This window comes from Lactuca serriola, chromosome 4 (genome assembly GCF_051521515.1).
Source record: "Lactuca serriola cultivar US96UC23 chromosome 4, Lser_US96UC23_V15, whole genome shotgun sequence".
Taxonomy (NCBI): Eukaryota; Viridiplantae; Streptophyta; class Magnoliopsida; order Asterales; family Asteraceae; genus Lactuca; species Lactuca serriola.
In genome coordinates, this window is record NC_136411.1 from 369529291 (window position 1) to 369551867 (window position 22577).

Genomic DNA, 22577 nt, shown 5'->3' on the forward strand with positions numbered 1-22577 from the left:
TTGGGTATATTGATTCGTATTGACAGCCCAGGAAGTGGACAGGGCAACAACTAAGGATTTCATTCGGGAAGCTTCTGCATTCGAGGTGAGTCTCCTCATCATACCAATGGGTCTAAGGTACCAAGACCGGCCCATTCAGTTAGTTGTAGTGTTTATTGTAGATTCACTACTGATATGTCTAGTATGCATGTATATGTGGTATGCTAGTGATTATGTGGTATGTTATTTGATTATGTGGTATGTGTTGTGCTAGTTGTTTTTGTGATACTTACATGGAAGACCATGGGGGGAGCCCATGGCGCTTGGATGTAAGACCATGTGGGGGAGCCCATGGATTTTCAGGTAAAAACCATGGGGGAGCCCATGACGCTTGGATGTAAGACCATGTAAGAGAGCCCATGGCTTTTCAGGTAAAGACCATGGGGGAGCTCATGGCGCTTGGATGTAAGACCATGTGGGGGAGCCCATGGCTTTTCAAGTAAAGACCATGGGGGAGCCAATGACACTTGGATGTCAAACCATGTGAGGGAGCCTATGGCTTTCCAGCTAAAGACCATGGGAGGAGCCCATGGCACTTAGGTGTAATACCATGTGGGGGAGCCCATTGCATCCTGGAGTAAGACCATGGGAGGAGCCCACGACATCCTTATATGTTTATATGCATGGCTTATGTGATTGATATGGTTTATGTAGTTGTTATAGCTGATATAGATTATGTGGTTATGTGGATTGCGTAAGGTATGCTCTGGGAAACTCATTAAGCTTCGTGCTTACATTTTTGTTTATGGTTTCAGGTATCATCGATTTTGAAAGGAAGGGCCCGACTTGATTGCAGCGCATACAACTGTGTTTTCCGCATTATGTGCTTTGGGGAAGTAACTATGATAAATGTTTTAATTAAGCAATGTTTTTGAATGGTTGGATTATGTAACAATTGTATTTGACTATAATAAAAATGAAAATTTTACCCTTGATTTTTAAGTCGTGACAATAGTAATGCATGTTATAAGAAACATATGTTACACTTACACTATCTTTAGTTTATCTGAGCTCCCACTACTTCCTGAACTTTCATCTATATATTTATTTGAGTACTAATAGGTTTCACAATGTATTTATTAGAGATTTCATCAAACTAAACTTGATTCTTCTTTTGTAGTTGCTTTTCCTAGCTAAGGCTTGCTTCAATCTCGTCCTCCTTTAGATATTCACGTTGAACACTACATATTAGCTTCTAATAACCCTTTTATTCTAGTTATGACAAAAGAGGCAACCCGTTTCATCCAACCCATAACCTATAAAGGTACATTTATTTTCCTTTTCCTCGAGGTTGTCTATTTTAGAATCCTTGATCTTCACATAAGAGACACAACCGGAAATCTTCAAGTATGTGAGTGTAATCTCTCGACCCTGTCATTCCTCTTCGGAAGTTCTAAACCTTATAGGGACTATGGGTCCTCTGTTGATTAAGTAAGTTAGTGTGTTGTCCGTTCATTTAACAAATTACCTTTTTCATGTTTATTTGTTTATGTTCGTGAACATGCTCAACGAACATAAACGGACAAAGATAAACAAACACAATTGAACGTATATGAACATAAACGAACATATAATATATTAATCTAATAAAAAATAATTGAAGATATATGAACATAAATAAACGAACATAAACGGACATTCACGAACATAAATGAACGAACGAGACTATTGTTCATATTCGTTCGTTTAACTAAACGAACGAGAATTTGCATTTATGTTCGTTCGTTTATTAAATAAACGAACTTCCTGCCGCGCAATTCACGAATGGTTTGTTGAACATTCATCTCTCTTACAACCCTAAATATTAGGTCAAAAACAGACATTCTGTTCAAAATTGAAGACTTAATTTGACAAATAAATTTTTGAAACCCAAATTGTGAAAATTTTCGATGAGGACTTGAAAGTGTAAGAAAAAAAACGTTTTATTCTAGAACTGCATATTGGAGTTTCTACAGGGACCGTTTATGTAATTTACTCATTCTGCATTAAGCCACCCCGCTCCCCTATTCACTTCCTATAAAACCAAAGACAACCTCTCTTTCTCTCTCATCAGATCCTTCTCTCTCTAGAACTCGGGTCATCTTTCTACGGATCCGGGGTTTTACTCGAAGGTTTATTCAAAACCCTTTTGATGTTTGATTCACCCAAATCAATTCCCCGCTCTTCAAATTCAAACAGCAAGTGTTCATAAATTCGTTTGTCTAAGTGTTTGAATTCCCGTTTTTGAATTTACCGAATCACTGAAGCCCTGTGCGCATACCGCCGGTAAGTTCATTTCTTTTTTTGTTTCGGATACTTGTTGCATTAGATTTACATTCGGCGATTTGAGAGTGTATATACATAAGTGGAACAACTTCAAGATTATTGGAAACGAATGAATCGAATTCACGAGAGATTTAAAAATTAGGGTTTTTTTCGTTTAGTTTCAGCCATTTGAGTTTTTCTTTTTCTTTCGATTTGTTTGATATGTCGAAGATGTTGGAATGAAGTGATATGAAGTTGCTAATATGAGCGATGGAGGAGGTGGCGAGAGTTCAAAAGAAATCGAATCAGCTTTGAAGAAGAGAAGGAAAAACGATGAATTTCCACAGGCGATTGCGAGAATTGCAGTGGCTCAAGTATGTGAGAGTGTAGGGTTTCAAGGTTTCCAGCAGTCTGCACTTGATACATTCTCTGATGTGGCCTGCAAATATATCCGTGAGATTGGGAAGACATCAAACTTCTACGCTAATTTAGCTGGTAGAACAGAATGTAATGTGTTTGATATAATTCAAGGGTTGGAAGATTTGAGTCTCTCACAAGGGTTTCTAGGAGCTTCCGATAGAGATCATTGTTTATCAGGATCTGGTATCATCAAAGAGATTTCACAATTCGTTAATTTATCTGAAGAAATAGGATTTGCTTACTCTGTTCCTTCCTTTCCAGTTATCAAAGAACGAAAGTTAACACCAAGTTTCTTGCAATCTGGAGAAACACCCCCAACAGACATCATCCCTCCTTGGTTACCTAAATTCCCTGATTCCAACACATATATTAGCATCCCTCCATCCATTACTGAAGAAACTCGAATGATCCCTAATAGAATTGAGCAAGAACAGAGGATCCTTGAGCAACCATCTTCAAAATTGGAGCAAAATTTGACACGTAATGAATCTGAATTCCCAAACAACCCTTTCCTTTCTGTGCCTCTGCAACCTGGGGAGAAGGAGGTTTCTTTTGTTTCAATTCCTAGTAAACTTAAAGAAGAAGATGAGAATGAGGTACAAAATCACAGCTCATGGGGGAATCATGTTTCTTCATTGGATATTGTTCCACCAAATCAGGCAGTTAATCAGAACAGTGGTTGTGATACAGAAGAAGGTAGCAGAAAAGTTCTTTTGAACAATAGACCCTCAGTTCAAATGAAGTTTCACATTCCCAAAAAGCCCTTGGATACTACAGACACACAACACAATGAGAAAGGAAAAGCAGAAGTTGTGTCTTGGTTTGTGAATGATGAGAAAGAAAAGATAACAACAGAGAAACTTGTGAAAGAACAACAACAACCAATGGATATTGAAGAGCATAATGGAAATGATTCAGTTGTAAATTAGGAACATTAGATTAGGGTTTGTATACTAGTTTGGAATCCTAGCAGCACATGCTAATTCCGGAGTAGTCAAAGTCAAAAGTCAAAGTCAAAATCAAAGTCAAGGGCATATATCTACTAGAGGGGAATGTTGAATGTTCCCACATTAACAGGTTTTCTGAGGTATGTTTGTAGTTCCCAGTCAATGATAATTCTTTTCAATTAAAATTCTTTACTTTTTGCCTACTTGTTTTACTCCATTTATTTAATCTTATGAATGAAATATGAAATATGAAATATGAAATATGATGTTATATTTTTTTTTAGAAATTTTGCAACTTTCTTCTTTTGAATTTATTTATCAATAGCAGCAACATAAAACAACAATATGTGATTGACTTTTAACGTATACAGTAATATAGTTAACTTTCTATTATAATTTATATGCACTCAATAGTTACAATTTTATAATCAGTAGATAAACATTAGAACATGAATCAACTACTAGTTCTACATAGGAAACAATCGCCTACACTGTCTACGTGGCGCCATGTCAGCATTCACAACCTCATCAATCAAGTCTTTAAAAATCAACCGCTCTATGTCCAAAACTACCCCTGGAACCTCATAACAGCACTCACCCCAATCTTCTGATTTATTCACATCTACACTCACAAGATTTTTCACTTCATCATCTTCATCATACACATATCTCTCAGGGGCAGTTTGGAGATTATCTATTTCTGAACACAATTCTTTCAGTAACTTTTCTCCATTCAGAATCCCTAATCTTCTTTTTCCACTCCACATATCAAAAGAGCCTAAAATTACTAATTTTTTAAGAAGAATGTCATTCACAGAATCAAATATCAATTTTCTTTTTAATTTTTCATTCTTTTTATGACATTCATCATCTGTAAATCGTTCTTTTTTCTCCAAAAAGTGGAACAAATCAGGTTTTATCAAACTACCCGTTGGATGAATCTGAACTATTCTGATTGCAGATTCTATATCTTTTAAAAAACCCGAAGTTAATAATATCTCACTTATGTATTCATGCTCTTCATTTGTGGAGTTGAAAAAATTCAATTTGAAATCATCCGAATAATCCTCCACTTGATTCCATTCTGTTTCTTGATTCTCCTCAAAGTCTAAAGCCTCATAATCTGAAAAGAGTAACAATCAAACGAAAATTTGTCAATTTTTTTTATGCAAATACTTTTTCTTGAAATTTCAGTTTTTAGTATTTACCATTGAAAGCAGTGTCTTTCTTGTTTAATGGAGAAGGTGTGTCTTCTGTGTAGAACACATCAAGAACTGAAACAGGACTCGGTTGTTCAATTGTAATTTTTGGAAGATCAACAATTGGTGTCTGTGTCTCTTCTTCTATCAATCTTTCAACAAAATTATCCTGAAAAACAAAAAGGACAAATTAAGTAATTTATTACTTATTAGTTAGGGTTAATCTCGTAAAAGACTTTCTTTTTTTTCACTTTTTCCGAAAAAACCCTCAACTTTGTCTTTTTTTTTTTTTTGCAAACAAACCCTCAACCTTCTAACTGTTTCCGAATAAACCCTCATTTTTTTTTAGTTTTTCCCAAAAACACCCCTCACATTTTACAAGTTTTTTTGGAAAAAAATAACTAAAAATGGCCACATCCGGAAAAAATGAAAAAAATGCAAGGTCTTTTTTAGGAAAAAAAAAGTAAAGGTAAAGTTTAATCCGAAAAAAAAAACACAAAATATAAGGTCTTTTATGACATTAACCCTATTAGTTATTAGTAAGAAATATATTTGTAAATGTTAAAAGACAGAACTAACCTCACTCACCTTGTGATCTTCTTTTGGCTGATCATTTCTTGTTTCCTCTTTGTTTTTCATTTTGGTTTTTGGGTTTTTGGAATTTGATTGTTTTTTGACTCTGGTCAAATCAGACGAGACTTTCTTTGACTTTTTTCTTTCTCCGGTCAACTTATCCGGTGAGTTTGAGCATGCCACTAATCTTGGTGGCCCACCAGCCACCTTCTTTTTTCTTGGAGTCAAATCTTTGACCTTTTTCCTTCCAAACGAATCGTTCCCATTTTCACCATGGTCGACTTTAGTCAAAGTCAACTTAACCGGTTTGACTTCCCGGTTCACTAGTTCACGTCTAGTCCCATTGACTGGTTTGACTTTTTTCTTGGTCTCCAAAGATTGTTCCTTGTTCTTTATTCCTTCAAGTATCTGCTTAAGTGCTCTGAGATCCTTCCCTGATGTTTTAAACTCAATTCCACTCAATCTTTTCTCCATCTCACCATAAACCGAAAAAGACCCGTTTTTCACTTCCATTTTCTTGAATCTTGAAACCAATTCATGATCCAAAAAGGGTATTTTAGTCTTCTTCAAGGTTTCAATTTCAAGATTGGAATCTTGAAAACCCTCTAAACCCATCAACCTAGCCACAACACCCGATGAAGGTCTTTTGTTACTTCCTACCTCTTGGGTTTGATCAAGGGTATTCTTGGAATTTTTATTTTGCTTACTATCTAACGATAATCTTGGAACCTCTTTGACTTTCAAACTTGACTTCAAAGAATACTTGGATTCCCTTTCATCACAAGACAATCTTGATGCTTCTTTTGCAAGATTTCTATCTTTTCTTTCATATTCAAATTCAACCGATTTTTGTCTTACAAAAGGCCTTGGGGAATCAATGTGCTTCATTTCTTTTTCTATATTTTTGGCTGATGCCACGCGGATTGTCCTAGTCATCGAACTCTTCACCACATCTCTAATATCTGGTAAAGAACAATCTTGTTGGTTTTTTCGTAATTTTGGGGATGTGGATAAAGAGGGAATTTGCATTTCCATATGTACCCTTTTACTACATTCTAAAGATGAGAAAGTGGTTGATGAACAAGATGATGAAAACGAGTTTCTTGATGACTCAATCGACACTCGGCTCTTTTCGATCACAACCCTCTTTGTATTTATCTCCTACATTCAAAATTCAAGTAAAAATTTACATGTTTGCCCTTGTTCACATATGTTAAAAAAGCTTTTTTGGTTTCATTCATGAATCTTGATATTTACCTCAACTTTCTCTGATGAATTCTTGATCTCCTTTTTGCCATTTTCACCTTCACCTAAAAAAACCAATCCATAATTATCTTGAGATATAAAAAGTTGTAGTATTTAACCATTTATCATTTAAATGCTCATAATGCCTAACTAAATTGCCACTATAATTACATAAAAACCCTTACATTTTTGGCAATTTTGCGGTTTATCTACTTCCAATCATGAAATATATTTTTCCAAACTAACAACTTTGACCAAAGTCAAAATGGTTAATTTGGAAAGAAAAAAAAGTATTAGTGGTTAAAAACTGCAAAACTACCCTTACTTTACCAAGGCCAAATATGGAGTGAATGTTTAATCAAACATTAAAATACACAGTATTTTTTTATCAAGGGCAAAATGGTCAAGTAAAAATATTTGGTACCTGGGGTTAGCATTTTCTGATTCCGGCCATTACGATGTAGACCAAGAAGGTAACGCCTATCAAAGAGCTGAAAAAGTCCATTCATGCATCCAAACTGCTTCTGAAACTCTTTTTTTTCTTCTCTTTGTTTGTACACAACCTTAGTAGCCATTTCCACCACCACCAACCACCACCCACCACCACTGATGCCGCCTTTTTATCTTTCACAAAAGCAGGACATGAGTAAGATGCTTTTCTTGTTCATAGAAGACAGAATTAAGAACTGAATTTTCTCTTTTGTTTTTTTTGGCTCATCAAAGAAAAGACTGCAAAAAGGTTTAGGCTTTGAAGCAATATATGCAAGTTTGGTGGGATTATTTTATGTGAGGAAAGTTTCAAGATTTAAGAGGGAAAATTGCTGCTATTTTTATATTTGTATTTATATTTTAATATTTTTTTAAAAAAAGAAAAAGTTTGGGTATGGATGTGGTTAGATCTATACTTCCATGTGGATGGGGTCTCATGTCTGGCCCCTTCATGTGAAGTTTGTCAGTTGTGGAGGCTAAAGTGCATGTACATTGTATCCTCTGTCAATTTGCAGCTTCTAAACCCCTTTTGCAGACCATTCTTTTCTCCAAATTTACCAAAATACCCTTATTGCTAAAATCATCGATACTGCTTCATTTTGTAGAAAGATTGCATTTTTTTGCTTCATTTGGTAGAAAGATTGCATTTTTTTTGTTTTGTAAAGATTTCATATTTCTTGTGGGTATATTTGTAATTTCACTTTCTTGGTACTTATTATTGTAGATAAAAACTTTATAACCTTTTAAATAGTCATTTATATAAAATATAAAATAGTAATTTCTCTTTCTTTATATTTATTCTGTAAAAAGATTGAATTTTTCTTTAGATAATCTAGTAAAGATTGCATTTTTCTTGTAAATAAATTAGTAAAGATTGAATTTTTCTTGTGGGTATATTAGTAATTTCACTTTCTTGGTACTTATTATTCTAAAGTTGTTAACTTTATACTCTTTAAAATAGTTTATTAGATAAAATAGTAATTTCACTCTCTTTATATTTATTCAGTTTGTATTATTCTTGTAGATAAATTATTAAAGATTGCATTTTTCTTGTAAATAAATTAGTAAAGATTGCATTTTTCTTGTGGGTATAATAGTAATTTCACTTTCTTGGTATTCATTAATGTAAAGATGCCAACTTTATACTCTTTTCAAGTCAATTCATGCATCGAATACTTGTACCTATGCTTTAAACATGCATAGCAAGTGCTTCTTGTTGAAAATGTGTACAGTGACTTTATCGTTTCTTTCATCTTCTTCGTTTTAAATATCAGTACACTTATATAAGCTTATGTGGGTTGTACTTTATGCTTAAGTAGTAGTACTTTACATGAATGTAGCTATGTAGGGTCTAGAATTATATACGAAACTGGACCAATCTATTTGCTTGGTGGTTAGTAATTTATTTTAGCATGGTGAAAGCACCTAGTACATCTTGAAAATCGACTTGGTAACTGTTTTTGTACTATTTTTACTGCATAAGGTACAACTTGTGACGACATTACTAACGTGAAATCATGAGAGGAATGATAAGAATTCATTGATTCATCATGTGGCTCCATGTACATAGGGAGTACAATGATTGTCTACATACATGATTATCAAAGTACAAGTAATGTAAAGCATGCATGCTTTATGTGTATGTACTTTTGTACTTGGTATATATCCATCCATCCATCCAAATAAACTTGATTTTTAAGGGGTAGGGTAGGGGTAGGGTAGGGGTATGGTGGGGTAGTTGACTATGATGGTTGGTCTTGGGTGAATAATCACATGCTTAAAGGCCTCACATGAGGATTGTTTGCCTTAATTTCACTAAACATTCACCAACTATTAGCAAACATCATGTGTCATCAATCAAGTTAATCTTACTATGTTACAACAAGAATGGAGCTCCATTAGCATACCACTTTAGCTTACATTTGGACCCCACATAAATAAAGCGGTTTATAAGACAGCGTCGGATGAATCTGTAGCTGTATTTGATTTTTATCGGTTGTTTTTTCTAGTTTGTTAAAAGTTTAGGTGGATTAGAATCGGGGTATATGATTCTTGTAAGGTGTGTTTGATTTGAATATCTTTGTGTATATTTAATAGGATGTATCTTTTTGTACATTTTTTTAGGGTTCTAAAAAGGGGTTTGAAGATTGTGTGACCATTAAACAAGGGTTACAACTTGTTAAGTGAATGTTATTTGCAAGTCAAGATTCCCTCTTATCTCTTTTTCATCACATGAAAAGAAGTGAAAGAGCATAAAAGTTTTGTGGATCTAAGTTTCGGGTCCAAATCTTAAGGATAAAGAAACACTTTCCATCATCTATTCTATAATAAGCTTCAAGGGTTTTTGTTAAAAATGATCATATTATGATTTTTTAGATTGTTTAAGGTTAAAAGTTGAAAAAATTACATATGTATATAAAGTGCTAAGATAGTTTATTCGAGATAAATGAAAATTGTCTACTTAATTACTTTTAGAACTTACATTTGAAAGCTCTCAAAGGCTCAAAGCATGATTTGAGATAATATTTATTTCTAGTTTTTGGTGTTTTGCTTTAATAAAATAATTATTTAAATTGCATTTCAAGTTGAAGGAACAATCATAGATTATAAAATTGGGAAATAAGAATAGAAAGCAAGATGTGGTGTTGAAGTTATTTGGTGGTTTAGGGAGCAAGACATGTTATGAAAAGACTCTTTAACAAAGAGGACATCCCCACTTCTTGTTTCTTAGTTTGCCCACAACCATTTTTAGTTTATGAATTATCTATTTCTTTATTATAAATAAATATAATTTTTGGCAGTAATATTGGATATGACACTACTTTTTTCTCCACGGACTTAGGGGAGGATTATTTAGCCAAGGCCTAAGAGGTCACGAAAAAAAATTAATATAGCTTTTTAATGTATTAAATATGTCGTTGGCTAAAATATAATATTGTACAAATTATATATGGACAAAGTGAATATATCTTTAAATATATATAAGTTTAGGCATCCAAACTTACAATGCTACGTCGTTTTGTATCATATATACATTGTAATTATCTAAAGTTCTTAAAATTCAATTCCTAACTTGATTTACTTCCAAGATTTTTATAAATTTTACCATTATCTACCTCTTACATAATGTTCATTTTCAACTAAAATATGTATAAGCTGGTAGATGTTCGGGAGAAAGTTGTGATGTAAGAGGAGATTAGGGGTGAGCGCGGTGCGATTCGGTGCGGTTATTAGCCAAAACCTCACCACTAATCGTAAATGCGGTTAATCCATTTTCAAAACCGCATGGTGCGGTTATTTTTCGGTGCGGTTAAGCGGTTATTTTTGCGGTGCGGTTTTGTTTTTCTGTGTTGCGGTTATTAATCGCATGAATTTGGTGCGGTTATTTTGTATGGTTTTTAACCACAGTTTAGAGCTCAAACGGTTTTAAAAGTTCAAACATATTACTTGTAATAGTAATAAAAAAAAACCATAAGGTATAAGATAAATAACTTAAATCACAAACAACTAATATCTTAAAAATGTCAAATCAATAGTAATTAGATAAATATCTTAAAATTGTCTAATTTCATCATTTTTCTAAGTTAAACATAAGAAAAAACCAGCACTTTTGTCTTCTAGTATTTTATCCATCTTTTATTCATGAAACTTGTCTTATTTTTAATATTTAATATATTAATAATTAATAAAAAAAAATTGTATATAATATATGCGGTGCGGTTTTTTTTGCGGTTTTTGAAAACTCATAACCGCACCGCACCGTAAATTTGCGGTTTTTGAAAAACAGAAAACCTCACAATCGGTTTTTATTGCGGTTGCGGTTTATGCGGTTTTTACGGTTAATTTTAGTTGTGGTGCGGTTTCTGCTCACCCCTAGAGGAGATAATAATGAAATTTCGAAAATTTTGAAAGTAAATCAAGTTAAGGAATGAAGTTTAAGAACATTATAATGCATATATATTATACAAAACGATGTATTATGTTGACTTTGAGTACCTAAGCTTATATACCTTTAAGGGTATATTCTCTCTCTCTCTCTCTCTCTCTCTCTCTCTCTCTCTCTCTATATATATATATATATATATATATATATATATATATATATATATATATATATATATATATATATATATATATATATATATATATATATATATATATATATATATACACTACATCAAATGAGGAAATAAGTATATAAGTTGAAAGTGAGATAAGTGTACTCTTATTCTATAAGTAATGAATTAACATTGTAAAAAGTCGATTTATTAGTGGAATAATATGATTTATGTAGTAAATATTCATTAAATAGTTTAAATTAAATAAAATAAATGTTTACATTCAATTAAAACCAATCTCATCTATACTAAAAATAATGCATCTTGAAAAGGTTGATGATCAATTTTATAATAAGTTCGATTTTCAACTAATCACACAATTGCAAAAATTATCTCATTTTAGGATGAAAAAGTCAAAGTCAAAGATCAGCGTCAAGTATAATCAAATTACAGAAATGGCCAGATAATGAAATCAAAGCTTACCTAATGGCACATGCTCTGTTTTTATTTCACATCCACCTACTAATCCAAATCTTCATATTAATTACTTGTCATTATCTTTTTAATTATAATATTTTGACACAATCCTATGTGATTATTTGTTATCAATTACTTATAAATAAAATGGTTAGATAACATGTTAAAACATGTAACTTATTTGCATGCTTCTAGGATCGATGTGGCAACTTTTTTACTTTTGTTTATTCTTTAGAGTTTATAAATTAATGATATGATTATTACAATCATTATTTAGCAATAGAAGTATATGTAGGACATTTAAAATCACTCATCATATCTTATTTTTGTGTGCTTTTCTTTCCGTATTATAACAAATATAGCATTAGTTCTGAATAATGATAATGATACAATATCATATTAAAATAATAAAGATTCAAGATCTTCCTAGACTTTATGATATTAGATTAGGTACACATAACCCTCATGTTTGATATCTTATATGCTTTTGTGGCCTATTTTAATTCTTTGTTTAAAAAGATATGATGTTTGAATAAATATATAATTTAATAGAAGATTTAAACTAATAATTAAGGGCATGATATTTTTTAATGGTGACAGAATATGTGGATCAAAACATGCTGTTAATATCCTCCAATGATTAATATTAGGTAATACGTAGATTAGTACACAAATTATATTAAATAAATAATGCATCTTTCTTAATAAGCTAAAACAAAAATTGTTGCACTTTGAGACAGAATATTGAAGTAAATGCATTTCATTCTTCGAATAAATATTACGGTAGATAAAACTGATAATGTATGTGATCATCCAATGTGTTAGAAATGTTTCCTTCTTAAACATGAAAATTTTATAAAATTATAAGGAACATCAATGGCATCTTCCACAAACACTATACATGTTTGGTTCATAAATTTTAAAAATATTTAAAGTAATCTATTCTAATAAAAAATATTTTTTTCCGGTCACATGTCATACTTGTATTCATTTTGTCACATGTTATTTGTGGTTATTTTAAATTATTTTTTTTCACATGTCATTTTATTATTTTTTTACTATTTTATTAAATTTCACATACTATTTAAATGTAATAATTGTAATAAACGTAATAATAAATGACTATCAATTTAATTAATATAAATTTCCTTTTACTTTCAAAATTCCTAAATTGAAACACAATTATTTTCTTTGTTTATTTATTTAAATTATTTGATTAAATTTAAAAGAGAAATTAACAGTTAGTTTCAATAATTCAATAATTTTTTTTTACTTTGTTATAAATTCAAAATTTCTAAATGTTTATATATATATATATATATATATATATATATATATATATATATATATATATATATATATATATATATATATATATATATATATATCGAATAAACACATGTTATACATATCTCACGACTAGTTGTAATATAAATTGCATTAGGATGGGGTTGACAAATTTAAACAAATTGGAATAGAATAATTCCATCAAATTTTGTATGTCAAGAAATTAGTCATTTGGCGAATGGCTAGATTTTAAATTTCATTAATTATATATTTCATCAAAAAGATAAAACTACTTTCCGGCATCACTTTTATTTTTAACAATTATTTATTAATCCACATGGATTATCATTTTTCCTCACACAAACACCTCACACCATCACCAACCCCACCCTCATTCTCACCCCCGCCCACACCCACACCCCCACATCTATATGAATATTATTTTACGTCATATCTAAAATTAAATAATTGATAATAGATGTAAAATATAAATTCTTAACAATAGTAAATATATAGATGTTGTAACCCCTCATCTTTAGAATATATTTCGTCTTCGAGTGAGAAAAACAACTTATGGAGATGTGTTATATGCATGATCCATAATTGTCTTCGTAAATTGGTTACTGATTGGGCCAAAAACTATTCCTGGAACTTAGGGTAATACTGTAAAAACTCTAAACGGGCGTAACAATCTGGGCATCAAATTTTCTTCTTTTTTTGGAACAACGACATGTCTCAACCAAAGCCCATTCGTAATATTTCAACGAAGACCCAAAGATCGAATCATACAATAGGGCAGACACGACCCCATAGGGATTCCAGAGAGAAAGTCCGTACATGAGGAGATAAAATATTTTTATCAACTTTAAAGAGTGTTTTGCAGGAGTCAAACTCCCAACCCCCAACCACATAAGAGTATAAAACAGATGTCTCTTTCCAGCTAGGCTGGAAGTCATTGACATAAATTTGATTTTCAGGTAGGAGATGGTTCTCAAACTCTCTTTTGGCTTGATGATTGGTTAGGAGATGGTGTAACGCCCCGTTCCTAAGAAGTACCTAATCGTGAGTCCCCGGGATTTAAGAGAAGTGGTATTTTGATTATCTTGTGGGAAAAGTAGAATAATGCGGGCCAAGTATGAAGTTTAGGGACTCGCCGAGTACGCCCAGCGTAAGCTGGGATTACGCCCAGCGTAAAGGCGTATATGGACGCGGGTGCAAGGCTGAGTACGCCCAGCATACTCTCAGAGTTCTAAAACCCTAAAATTAGGGTCAGCCACTATATAAGGAACATGTTGGTGCATACCCTAGCCTCCATAAGCTCTCCCTTAACCTCATAAACCCTAGATAACCGTTCCACCTCCATTGTTGGGTGTGTTTGGCCTTGAAAAGCTTATTTTGGCAAGGAGAGCATAAAGGAAGAAAGGAGAAGTTGTCAAAGAAGGAGAGAAACGGATGGAGCTTATAGATCTGGGAAGACATCATCCTTTGGAGCCTATTTGAGGTATAAAGCTTCTTGCTTGACATTCATATTGTATAGATCTATGTGTTGTGAAGCTTTGACACCATTCTTGTCCCAAAAGTCCTCCTTTTGATGCATGTTTTTGAGTTGGCCGAGATGATCTATCCTTTCAGACCTTTGGAGAGGTCTTGAGTGAGAAAAATGAGGTCCCAAGGGCTGTGGTTGTTCCATGTGTGAGATATGTGGGTCTTAATGGATTAAGACCTTGGATTAAGAGCTTTATGGACGTCCCAAGTGATAAAGTTTGAGACTTTATGAATCTTAGGCATGTTTGGCCTAGGGATATGAAGTTTGGGCTTAAGAGCTTAAGCCATTAAGAAGATATGGGAACTTAATGAGTAGCGAAGTTACGCCCCGCGTAACATGTGAGTACGCCCCGCATAGCGAGCCAGTGTCCCGATCCCATGTTGCGAGCATTGTTGTACGCCCAGCGTACCTCATCTGTGGCATTTTCATTTTGGGCCTTATAGTTTGGGCTGTTATTGGGCTGTTGGATTTATGGGCCATAACTAGAAATTATGGATAGAGTATTTTGGGCCCAATTATTATTATGGACCTTGGATCTAGGCCCATTTGGTGCGGATGGCCCAATTTGGTAAATTGGGCCAATATTGGACTTTGTAGAAGATTTGGACTTTGGCCTTGGCCCAAATAAGTGGATGTATGTTTGGCCTAATGATTATTTTGTTATGATGGCTAGTTCGGGAGTTTCGGTGAGTCGGTGATTCGGGAATCTGCTTCTTCAGTTCAGAGTTTCGGCAGTGCGAGGTGAGTTATCCTCACTATATCAACAGGGTCTAAGGCACCAAGGCCGGCCCTTTATCGGATTGAGATCCGAGTATTGTTGTTATGCTATTGCTTTGATATGTTTGCATCCTGGTAGCTAGGATGGTGTATGTTAGAGACCTGGTTGAGGTCGGTATCCTGATATGTAGGGTGATGCTATGCTAGTGACCGGTTAGGTCGGTATCCTGGTTAGGATGATGATATGCTATGTGATCTGTTTGATCGGCTTGTTGACTGTGAATTGTTATATGATTGTATGTTTATGTGCACATGGTTGCTTGGACTGGAGTTAGGTTGAGGCGGGTCATGCTTTGTGCTGTAGGCCAAGATACCCGGGGTGGACCGGTTGTCCCGAAGGCCCAGCAAGCGGTCCGAATAGGCTGTAGGCCCCAAGAGGGCGAACCAGATGTGCTGAGGCTCGGAGAGTGGACCAGGCCGATTGAAGTCCCGGTGCGGGCGGACCAATCACACTGCAGACTCGATGTATATGGCTAGACTCAGAGGGTGGACCAGGTGGATTGTTGGCCGGTGCGGCGGACCAGTCACACAGTAGACCCAAAGTGCATGGCTGTTCTGTGTTCTGATATGATATGGCATGATATGCGTGTATGGTATATGTGGTTGGTATTTTGGGGATATCTCACTAAGCTTTCGGGCTTACAGTTGTGGTTTAATGTTTTTCAGGTTCTTCAGGAGACCGTGGCAAGGCGAAGGCGTGATCGTACTGCTCCTCATGTTTATGTTGTGATGTGATTCTGGGAATACTCTAAATAAATTGTATTGAAAACCTTTTTGTAATAATTTAAAGAGATCGGGTTGTTTTTGAAAAATTTAAATTGGTTGGAATTTTTGGTTCGTTACAAGTTGGTATCAGAGCCTTGGTTTGAGTGAATTGGAGGAACACTCGTGTGACTCTAGTCTCAAATTGAGGAGGGTTTTCAAAAGAGAATTTAAAATGGTTTTCAAAATGAGTAAAGGAGGACGCACAGGTACGATCAGTCGGAGCCAGTAAGTAACCCCAAAATACCATACATGATATTTGTTTTTGAGCTTTGATGGAACAGCATGCTAGTGCTAGGCTAGGGATCTTCAGGATTTCATGATAATGTTGCCTGATTTATGATGCCGGTTAGGCCAGGGTTTCCTTGTGGGAGATTTCCAGTGTTCCTCTAGTAGTGAGGGTTAAGCGTTTGTTATGTATGTTTTCACTAGGGTGTTGTGGTAGTACTTCATACAAATATGGGTAGGTGTGAAAGGTAGTATGGGCCCATACTACTGAAAGCACAAGACCCATACGCGTATCAGGGAAACCATGACCTCTAGGGTTGGATTGAGAGTTGGTTCCGGGATAGTGGGAAGAATCTGAGATTTTGTGGTGTTTTTCAGTATGGAGATTCCGAGGCATGCTGGGAGTGGATCCGGGTCAGGATCGGGAGCAAGAGAGGGAGTTCCAGGCGGGTCAGTACCGCCCGAGGTTATTGGTCAGATGAGCACGTGCGAGTTGGATGCGAGGATTCGTGAGATCCTGCGTGATGAGATTGATGCGTTGTTCCGGGCTGAGTTGCTGGAACTGTTTGGGTCGATCAAGACCGCCATGGTTGAGTATTTTGATGAGCGCTATGCAGCTCTCACAGAGACGGCTGCCACGGCGGCTACAGCGGCAGGGGGAGGAGCTGGTCGGGGTTTTCAGTATCGGGACTTCGAAAATACGAAGCCTCCCACCTTTGATGGAGTTCAGGACCCGATTGTTGCTATGAGATGGTTATCGGACATGGAGGGGTGTTTCTTCACGTGTTCATGCCCTGCTGATCAGAGGGTGAGGTGTGCTCTGAACCTGTTGAGGCTCGGGGCGAAGGATTGGTGGAGATTGACCATGGGGTCATATTCGGATGCGCAGAGGGCTGCGGTTTCATGGGATCAGTTCAGAGAGATGTTCAACACTCGTTATGTTCCGCGGGTTGAGAGAGAGAGAGATTGGCTCAGGAGTTCCTGGAGCTAAAGCAGGGTTCATAGTCTGTGACTGAGATCACCAGGATGTTCACTGAGAGGGCGATGTTTTGCCCTGAGTTCGCTTCGGAGCAGGCTCAGATGTCTCGATATCTGAGCATGCTCAAGAGGGATATCATACAGTTTGTGTCTACGCAGAGGTGCGAGACTTTGTTGGAGTTGCAGGAGGCCGCCAGGCGGCGTGAGTTAGAGATTGAGTTGCAGTTGCGTGAGCTGAGGCAAGCTCCGGTGTAGTCGCAGCCGACGCCGAAACGGTCCAAGACCGTTGATTCTAGGGTGGGAGATCAGAGCAGCCACGCTTGTGGGAAGTGTGGGAGGGGTCACACCGGAGTTTGTAGGTCCGGTGGTGCATGCCGCAAGTGCGGAAAGGAGGGGCACTATGCGAGGGATTGTCGACAGTCAGCGCCGATTCGGGATTTGAGGATTTGTTATCATTGTCATCAGGTTGGGCACTTGAGGGTCAACTGTCCACAGCTTGCTGCAGGACCGGTGCAGGCTCCAGCACCGGCCACTTTGAGGATCACGGGTGGAGGTCACGGTGGAGCGGAGCCCCCAAGGGCTCAGGGTCGTGCTTTTCAGCTTGCAGCAGAGGAGGTCAGAGCAGTGCCGGATGCAGTTGCGGGTATATTTCTTTCTTGATGTCTTGTTTATCTTGTGGTTATTGTGGAGTATTGTTTGTCTGTTAGTCTCATTGTGTGGTTTTCGGTGCGGTATTCGTTGTTCTTTGAGGGTTATGGTTTGGTTATGGGTTAGTGTTGGAAATTTTGTTGGTTATCATTCGTGGGGGTTATTAGTGGAAATCTGGCGTCTGATTTGAGGGATGGGTAGCATCTGCATTCTGAGGAGTGGTTAGCTGCAGATTGAGTTCCTTTCAAGCTCGGGTCGATCAGCGTTGAGATGTGTTTTATTAAGGTTGTTTGCGCTTGCGGGACGCAGTTCGCGTGTAAGTGATTGTGCTGTGTAAGGTTGTTGAGGGAGGTCGATGATGGTGACCGGTGATTGATAGTCAGTGCTATAAGTGGAGGAGAATTGGAAGATTCTCTGGAAGATCGATGAGCATGTGAGGTTGTTTAGCTGTTTGGGATTCAACAATATTCTGTCAGCCAAGAGCGTAGGCTGGTATGAGTAAGTGGCAGGAATGCGGGGCGGGATACAGACCAAGGGTATTTGATTGTGGAAGGCCTGGGATCAGGTCGGGATTGAGTATGTTTGATGGAGATAGAGTTCGGAACCCCTAGAGAGCTAGAACAGTATGCATGGGAGGATTTCTCGGAGAGATAACTCGGAATGATGAATGCTAGTTGAGCGGCCCAGATAGACTGAAGGCCGGAAGGCGTACCAGTCAGGCCGAAGGCTCGGAGAACGGTCCAGCCAGGCTGAAGGCCCTGGAGGGCGGTCCAGATTGGATGAAGGTTCTGAGAGTGGTCCAGATTGGCTGAAGGCCTGGTAAGGCGGTCCAATCATGCTGAAGACTCTGCAGGTATTGTTAGATCGGTTTGAGGAAATGGATTGAGTGTGTTGCGATGTGTTAGCATTAGAGGGTCTGGCCCCGGGTATTGATCTTGATTAGTGGAGATGGTGCATGGACTCGAGAGTCTTTGTGAGCAGATTCAGAGCATGTGTGTTGCATGGATAGCGGTTATGCTATAAGGGAGTGGTGTAGCATTGGACGAGCACCGTGGCACTTGTCGTAGTGACAAGGCGGCCAAGTGGATTTCCTTGGTAAGGAAAGAGAGAGGAATGTAGTTCCGAGAGGGAGTGTAAGTTCACGGAAGTGAAAGCAGCAGCGCATAGTTATGTTTGGAGTGGTCCAATTATGGTCTTTGAGCAGCAAGATTGCGGCAGTGGTATGGGATCACATCCGGAATGGATGTCTGCTGAGGTCGCGGAAGGGATTCCGCGGGAGTAGAGCCGAGAGGCTCGGAAGGGGTGCAGGGATGGGGTCTTACATTCCCAGTTTGATTTTGATCAAGGAATTGTGTATGTAGTAGTGATTCATCCTAGGGGATGTTTGGAGGTGTCGTCAGTGTGTCGGGTTTTCCTAACCCGAGGGTGTTAGAGCTAGTACAGCATGTGCATGCGATTGCAAGAGGAGAACTCATGGGAGTTGCTCTGAGGTTGAAGAATGTGTTATGTTGTCAGCATGGGATGGATAGAGTTGGACTCGGATTAGGAACCCGATGGTTTAGGGTTATATCTGGCTCGTAAGAGCCAAGTGATTGTTGTGATTAGGATCGAGAAAGTGCCATGGAGTGGTACTCGGTTGATAAGTGTGGAGCCTGATAGGTGTGGTTATCAGAGGGTGAAGTCGGTGGCCGGCTTGAGGTGGTAGTCAGGACACCGCTAGAAAGGAGAAAGTGAGTTTCAGGTTTCGATGGTTACGTCTTGAGGAACCTGGTTGGGTTAATGCTAGGTGGTGTGTGGCGGGAGAAGTTCTGGAGTAGAGATGCCGAAGGCTTCGAGGGCGAAGCCTAATTTAAGTGGGGGAGAATTGTAACGCCCCATTCCTAAGAAGTACCTAATCGTGAGTCCCCGGGATTTAAGAGAAGTGGTATTTTGATTATCTTGTGGGAAAAGTGGAATAATGCGGGCCAAGTATGAAGTTTGGGGACTCGCCGAGTACGCCCAGCGTAAGCTGGGATTACGCCCAGCGTAAAGGCGTATATAGACGCGGGTGCAAGGCTGAGTACGCCCAGCATACTCTCAGAGTTCTAAAACCCTAAAATTAGGGTCAGCCACTATATAAGGAACATGTTGGTGCATACCCTAGCCTCCATAAGCTCTCCCTTAACCTCAGAAACCCTAGATAACCGTTCCACCTCCATTGTTGGGTGTGTTTGGCCTTGAAAAGCTTATTTTGGCAAGAAGAGCATAAAGGAAGAAAGGAGAAGTTGTCAAAGAAGGAGAGAAACGGATGGAGCTTATAGATCTGGGAAGACATCATCCTTTGGAGCCTATTTGAGGTATAAAGCTTCTTGCTTGACATTCATATTGTGTAGATCTATGTGTTGTGAAGCTTTGACACCATTCTTGTCCCAAAAGTCCTCATTTTGATGCATGTTTTGAGTTGGCCAAGATGATCTGTCCTTTCAGACCTTTGGAGAGGTCTTGAGTGAGAAAAATGAGGTCCCAAGGGCTGTGGTTGTTCCATGTGTGAGATATGTGGGTCCATAATAATAATTGGGCTGTTGGATTTATGGGCCATAACTGGAAATTATGGATAGAGTATTTTGGGCCCAATTATTATTATGGACCTTGGATCTAGGCCCATTTGGTGCGGATGGCTCAATTTGGTAAATTGGGCCAATATTGGGCTTTGTAGAAGATTTGGACTTTGGCCTTGGCCCAAATAAGTGGATGTATGTTTGGCCTAATGATTATTTTGTTATGATGGCTAGTTCGGGAGTTTCGGTGAGTCGGTGATTCGGGAATCTGCTTTTTCAGTTCAGAGTTTCGGCAGTGCGAGGTGAGTTATCCTCACTATATCAATAGGGTCTAAGGCACAAAGGCCGACCCTTTATCGGATTGAGATCCGGGTATTGTTGTTATGTTATTTTTTTGATATGTTTGCATCCTGGTAGCTAGGATGGTGTATGTTAGAGACCTGGTTGAGGTCGGTATCCTGATATGTAGGGTGATGCTATGCTAGTGACCAGTTAGGTCGGTATCCTGGTTAGGATGATGATATGCTATGTGATCTGTTTGATCGGCTTGTTGATTGTGAATTGTTATATGATTGTATGTTTATGTGCACATGGTTGTTTGGATAGGAGTTGGGTTGAGGCGGATCCTGCTTTGTGCTGTAGGACAAGATACCCAGGGCGGACTGGTTGTCCCGAAGGCCCAACGAGCGGTCCGGATAGGCTGTAGGCCCCAAGAGGGCGGACCAGACGTGCCGAGGCTCGGAGAGTGGACCAGGCCGACTGAAGGCCCGGTGTGGGCGAACCAGTCATACTGTAGACTCGGAGAGTGGACCAGGTGGATTGAAGGCCCGGTGCGGGCGGACCAATCACACTGCAGACTCGATGTATATGGCTAGACTCGGAGGGTGGACCAGGTGGACTGTTGGCCGGTGCGGCGGACCAGTCACACAGTAGACCCAAAGTGCATGGTTGTACTGTGTTCTGATATGATATGGCATGATATGCGTGTATGGTATATGTGGTTGGTATTTTTGGGATATCTCACTAAGCTTTCGGGCTTACAGTTGTGGTTTAATGTTTTTCAGGTTCTTCAGGAGACCGTGGCAAGGCGAAGGCGTGATCGTACTGCTCCTCATGTTTATGTTGTGATGTGATTCTGGGAATACTCTAAATAAATTGTATTGAAAAGCTTTTTGTAATAATTTAAAGAGATCGGGTTGTTTTTGAAAAATTTAAATTGGTTGGAATTTTTGGGTCGTTACAGATGGGATCTTTAAATCTAAATTCCTTTTCCTCTTTGCTTTAGACAGGAGGAAGTCGTGTTTTATTTCCGAGAGATGGACAGGTGACAAGTTTGTTTGGGACTGGAAGAGGTAGCCTGTAGATCAGATTGAGTTGGCTGAGCTCGGATTGCTCAATGGGTTGGTCGGACATTTTATGACTTGCAGCGGATCTGCCTCTTGGAGGTCAAAGATGTCGGGAGATGGGAAATTTATGTTAGTGATCTAAGGGCTATTATTGACAGCAAATTGATGGTTTCGATCAACAATCCCACGGTTTGCACTCATCTTGTATCTGCTAAATGCATTTGTGTCACTTGGAGGGCTTGTTTGGGACATATTACTTTGGCGATGGCTTTAGCTCAGAGAGGTGTTCATCTTAACTCCACTTATTGTAGTATGTTTGCTAACGGGGTTGAAGATGCGGATCATATGCTCGTGGGTTATCCTCTTGCATCAGAGGCCCTTGAATGGATATTCAATTGGTGTGGCATCTTATTCCATAAGTTCTCCCCAGTCTCCAATTTTGTTAGCTTCACAACTTATCGGGTTGTCCCAATAACGGAAGATCTTCATTGCCATTTGCTATGGATTCCTATGGTGTGCGTGGAAGGCTAGAAATGGCGCTTGGTTCAGGGGGGCTTCATTTCAGCTCATCCAAACTGACGGATAATGTATTTTCCTTGGTTTTTAAATGGTTAAAATATAAGGATAATTTTGGAAACTGTTAATTTATTATAAATTTATAATGTCACAGATTGCTTGAAAGAAGCTATAGTCTATATCTTTTGGTTGAGTATATCTCCTTTCGACATCAGCTTGACATCCTTTCAAACTTTATACTAGGTCCATCAATAGATTAGT

General features: G+C 37.7%; 2 protein-coding genes across 3 annotated transcripts; one reads left to right on the top strand and one right to left on the bottom strand.

Moving 5' to 3' along the window:
• The first annotated feature begins 2071 nt into the window (after positions 1 to 2071).
• LOC145097707 (uncharacterized) lies at positions 2072 to 3853 on the top strand. Its single transcript, XM_079035343.1, has 2 exons — positions 2072 to 2304; positions 2515 to 3853. Exon 2 carries the CDS (start codon positions 2547 to 2549, stop codon positions 3630 to 3632), a length of 1086 nt encoding a protein of 361 aa, XP_078891469.1. The 5' UTR covers positions 2072 to 2304; positions 2515 to 2546; the 3' UTR covers positions 3633 to 3853.
• Positions 3854 to 4026: 173 nt separating this feature from the next.
• On the bottom strand, positions 4027 to 7457 carry LOC145097706 (protein LONGIFOLIA 2-like). Of its 2 annotated transcripts, none has more exons than XM_079035342.1 (5): positions 7092 to 7457; positions 6680 to 6732; positions 5438 to 6583; positions 4859 to 5018; positions 4027 to 4773 (listed from the first exon to the last, which is right to left on the bottom strand). In XM_079035342.1, the coding sequence occupies exons 1-5, from the start codon at positions 7240 to 7242 to the stop codon at positions 4118 to 4120; spliced, it is 2166 nt and encodes a 721-aa protein (XP_078891468.1). In that variant the 5' UTR covers positions 7243 to 7457; the 3' UTR covers positions 4027 to 4117. The 2 variants fall into 2 exon arrangements, with proteins under 2 accessions (XP_078891468.1, XP_078891466.1); XM_079035340.1 differs by having other exon boundaries at positions 5429 to 6583.
• Between the last annotated feature and the right edge of the window lie 15120 nt (positions 7458 to 22577).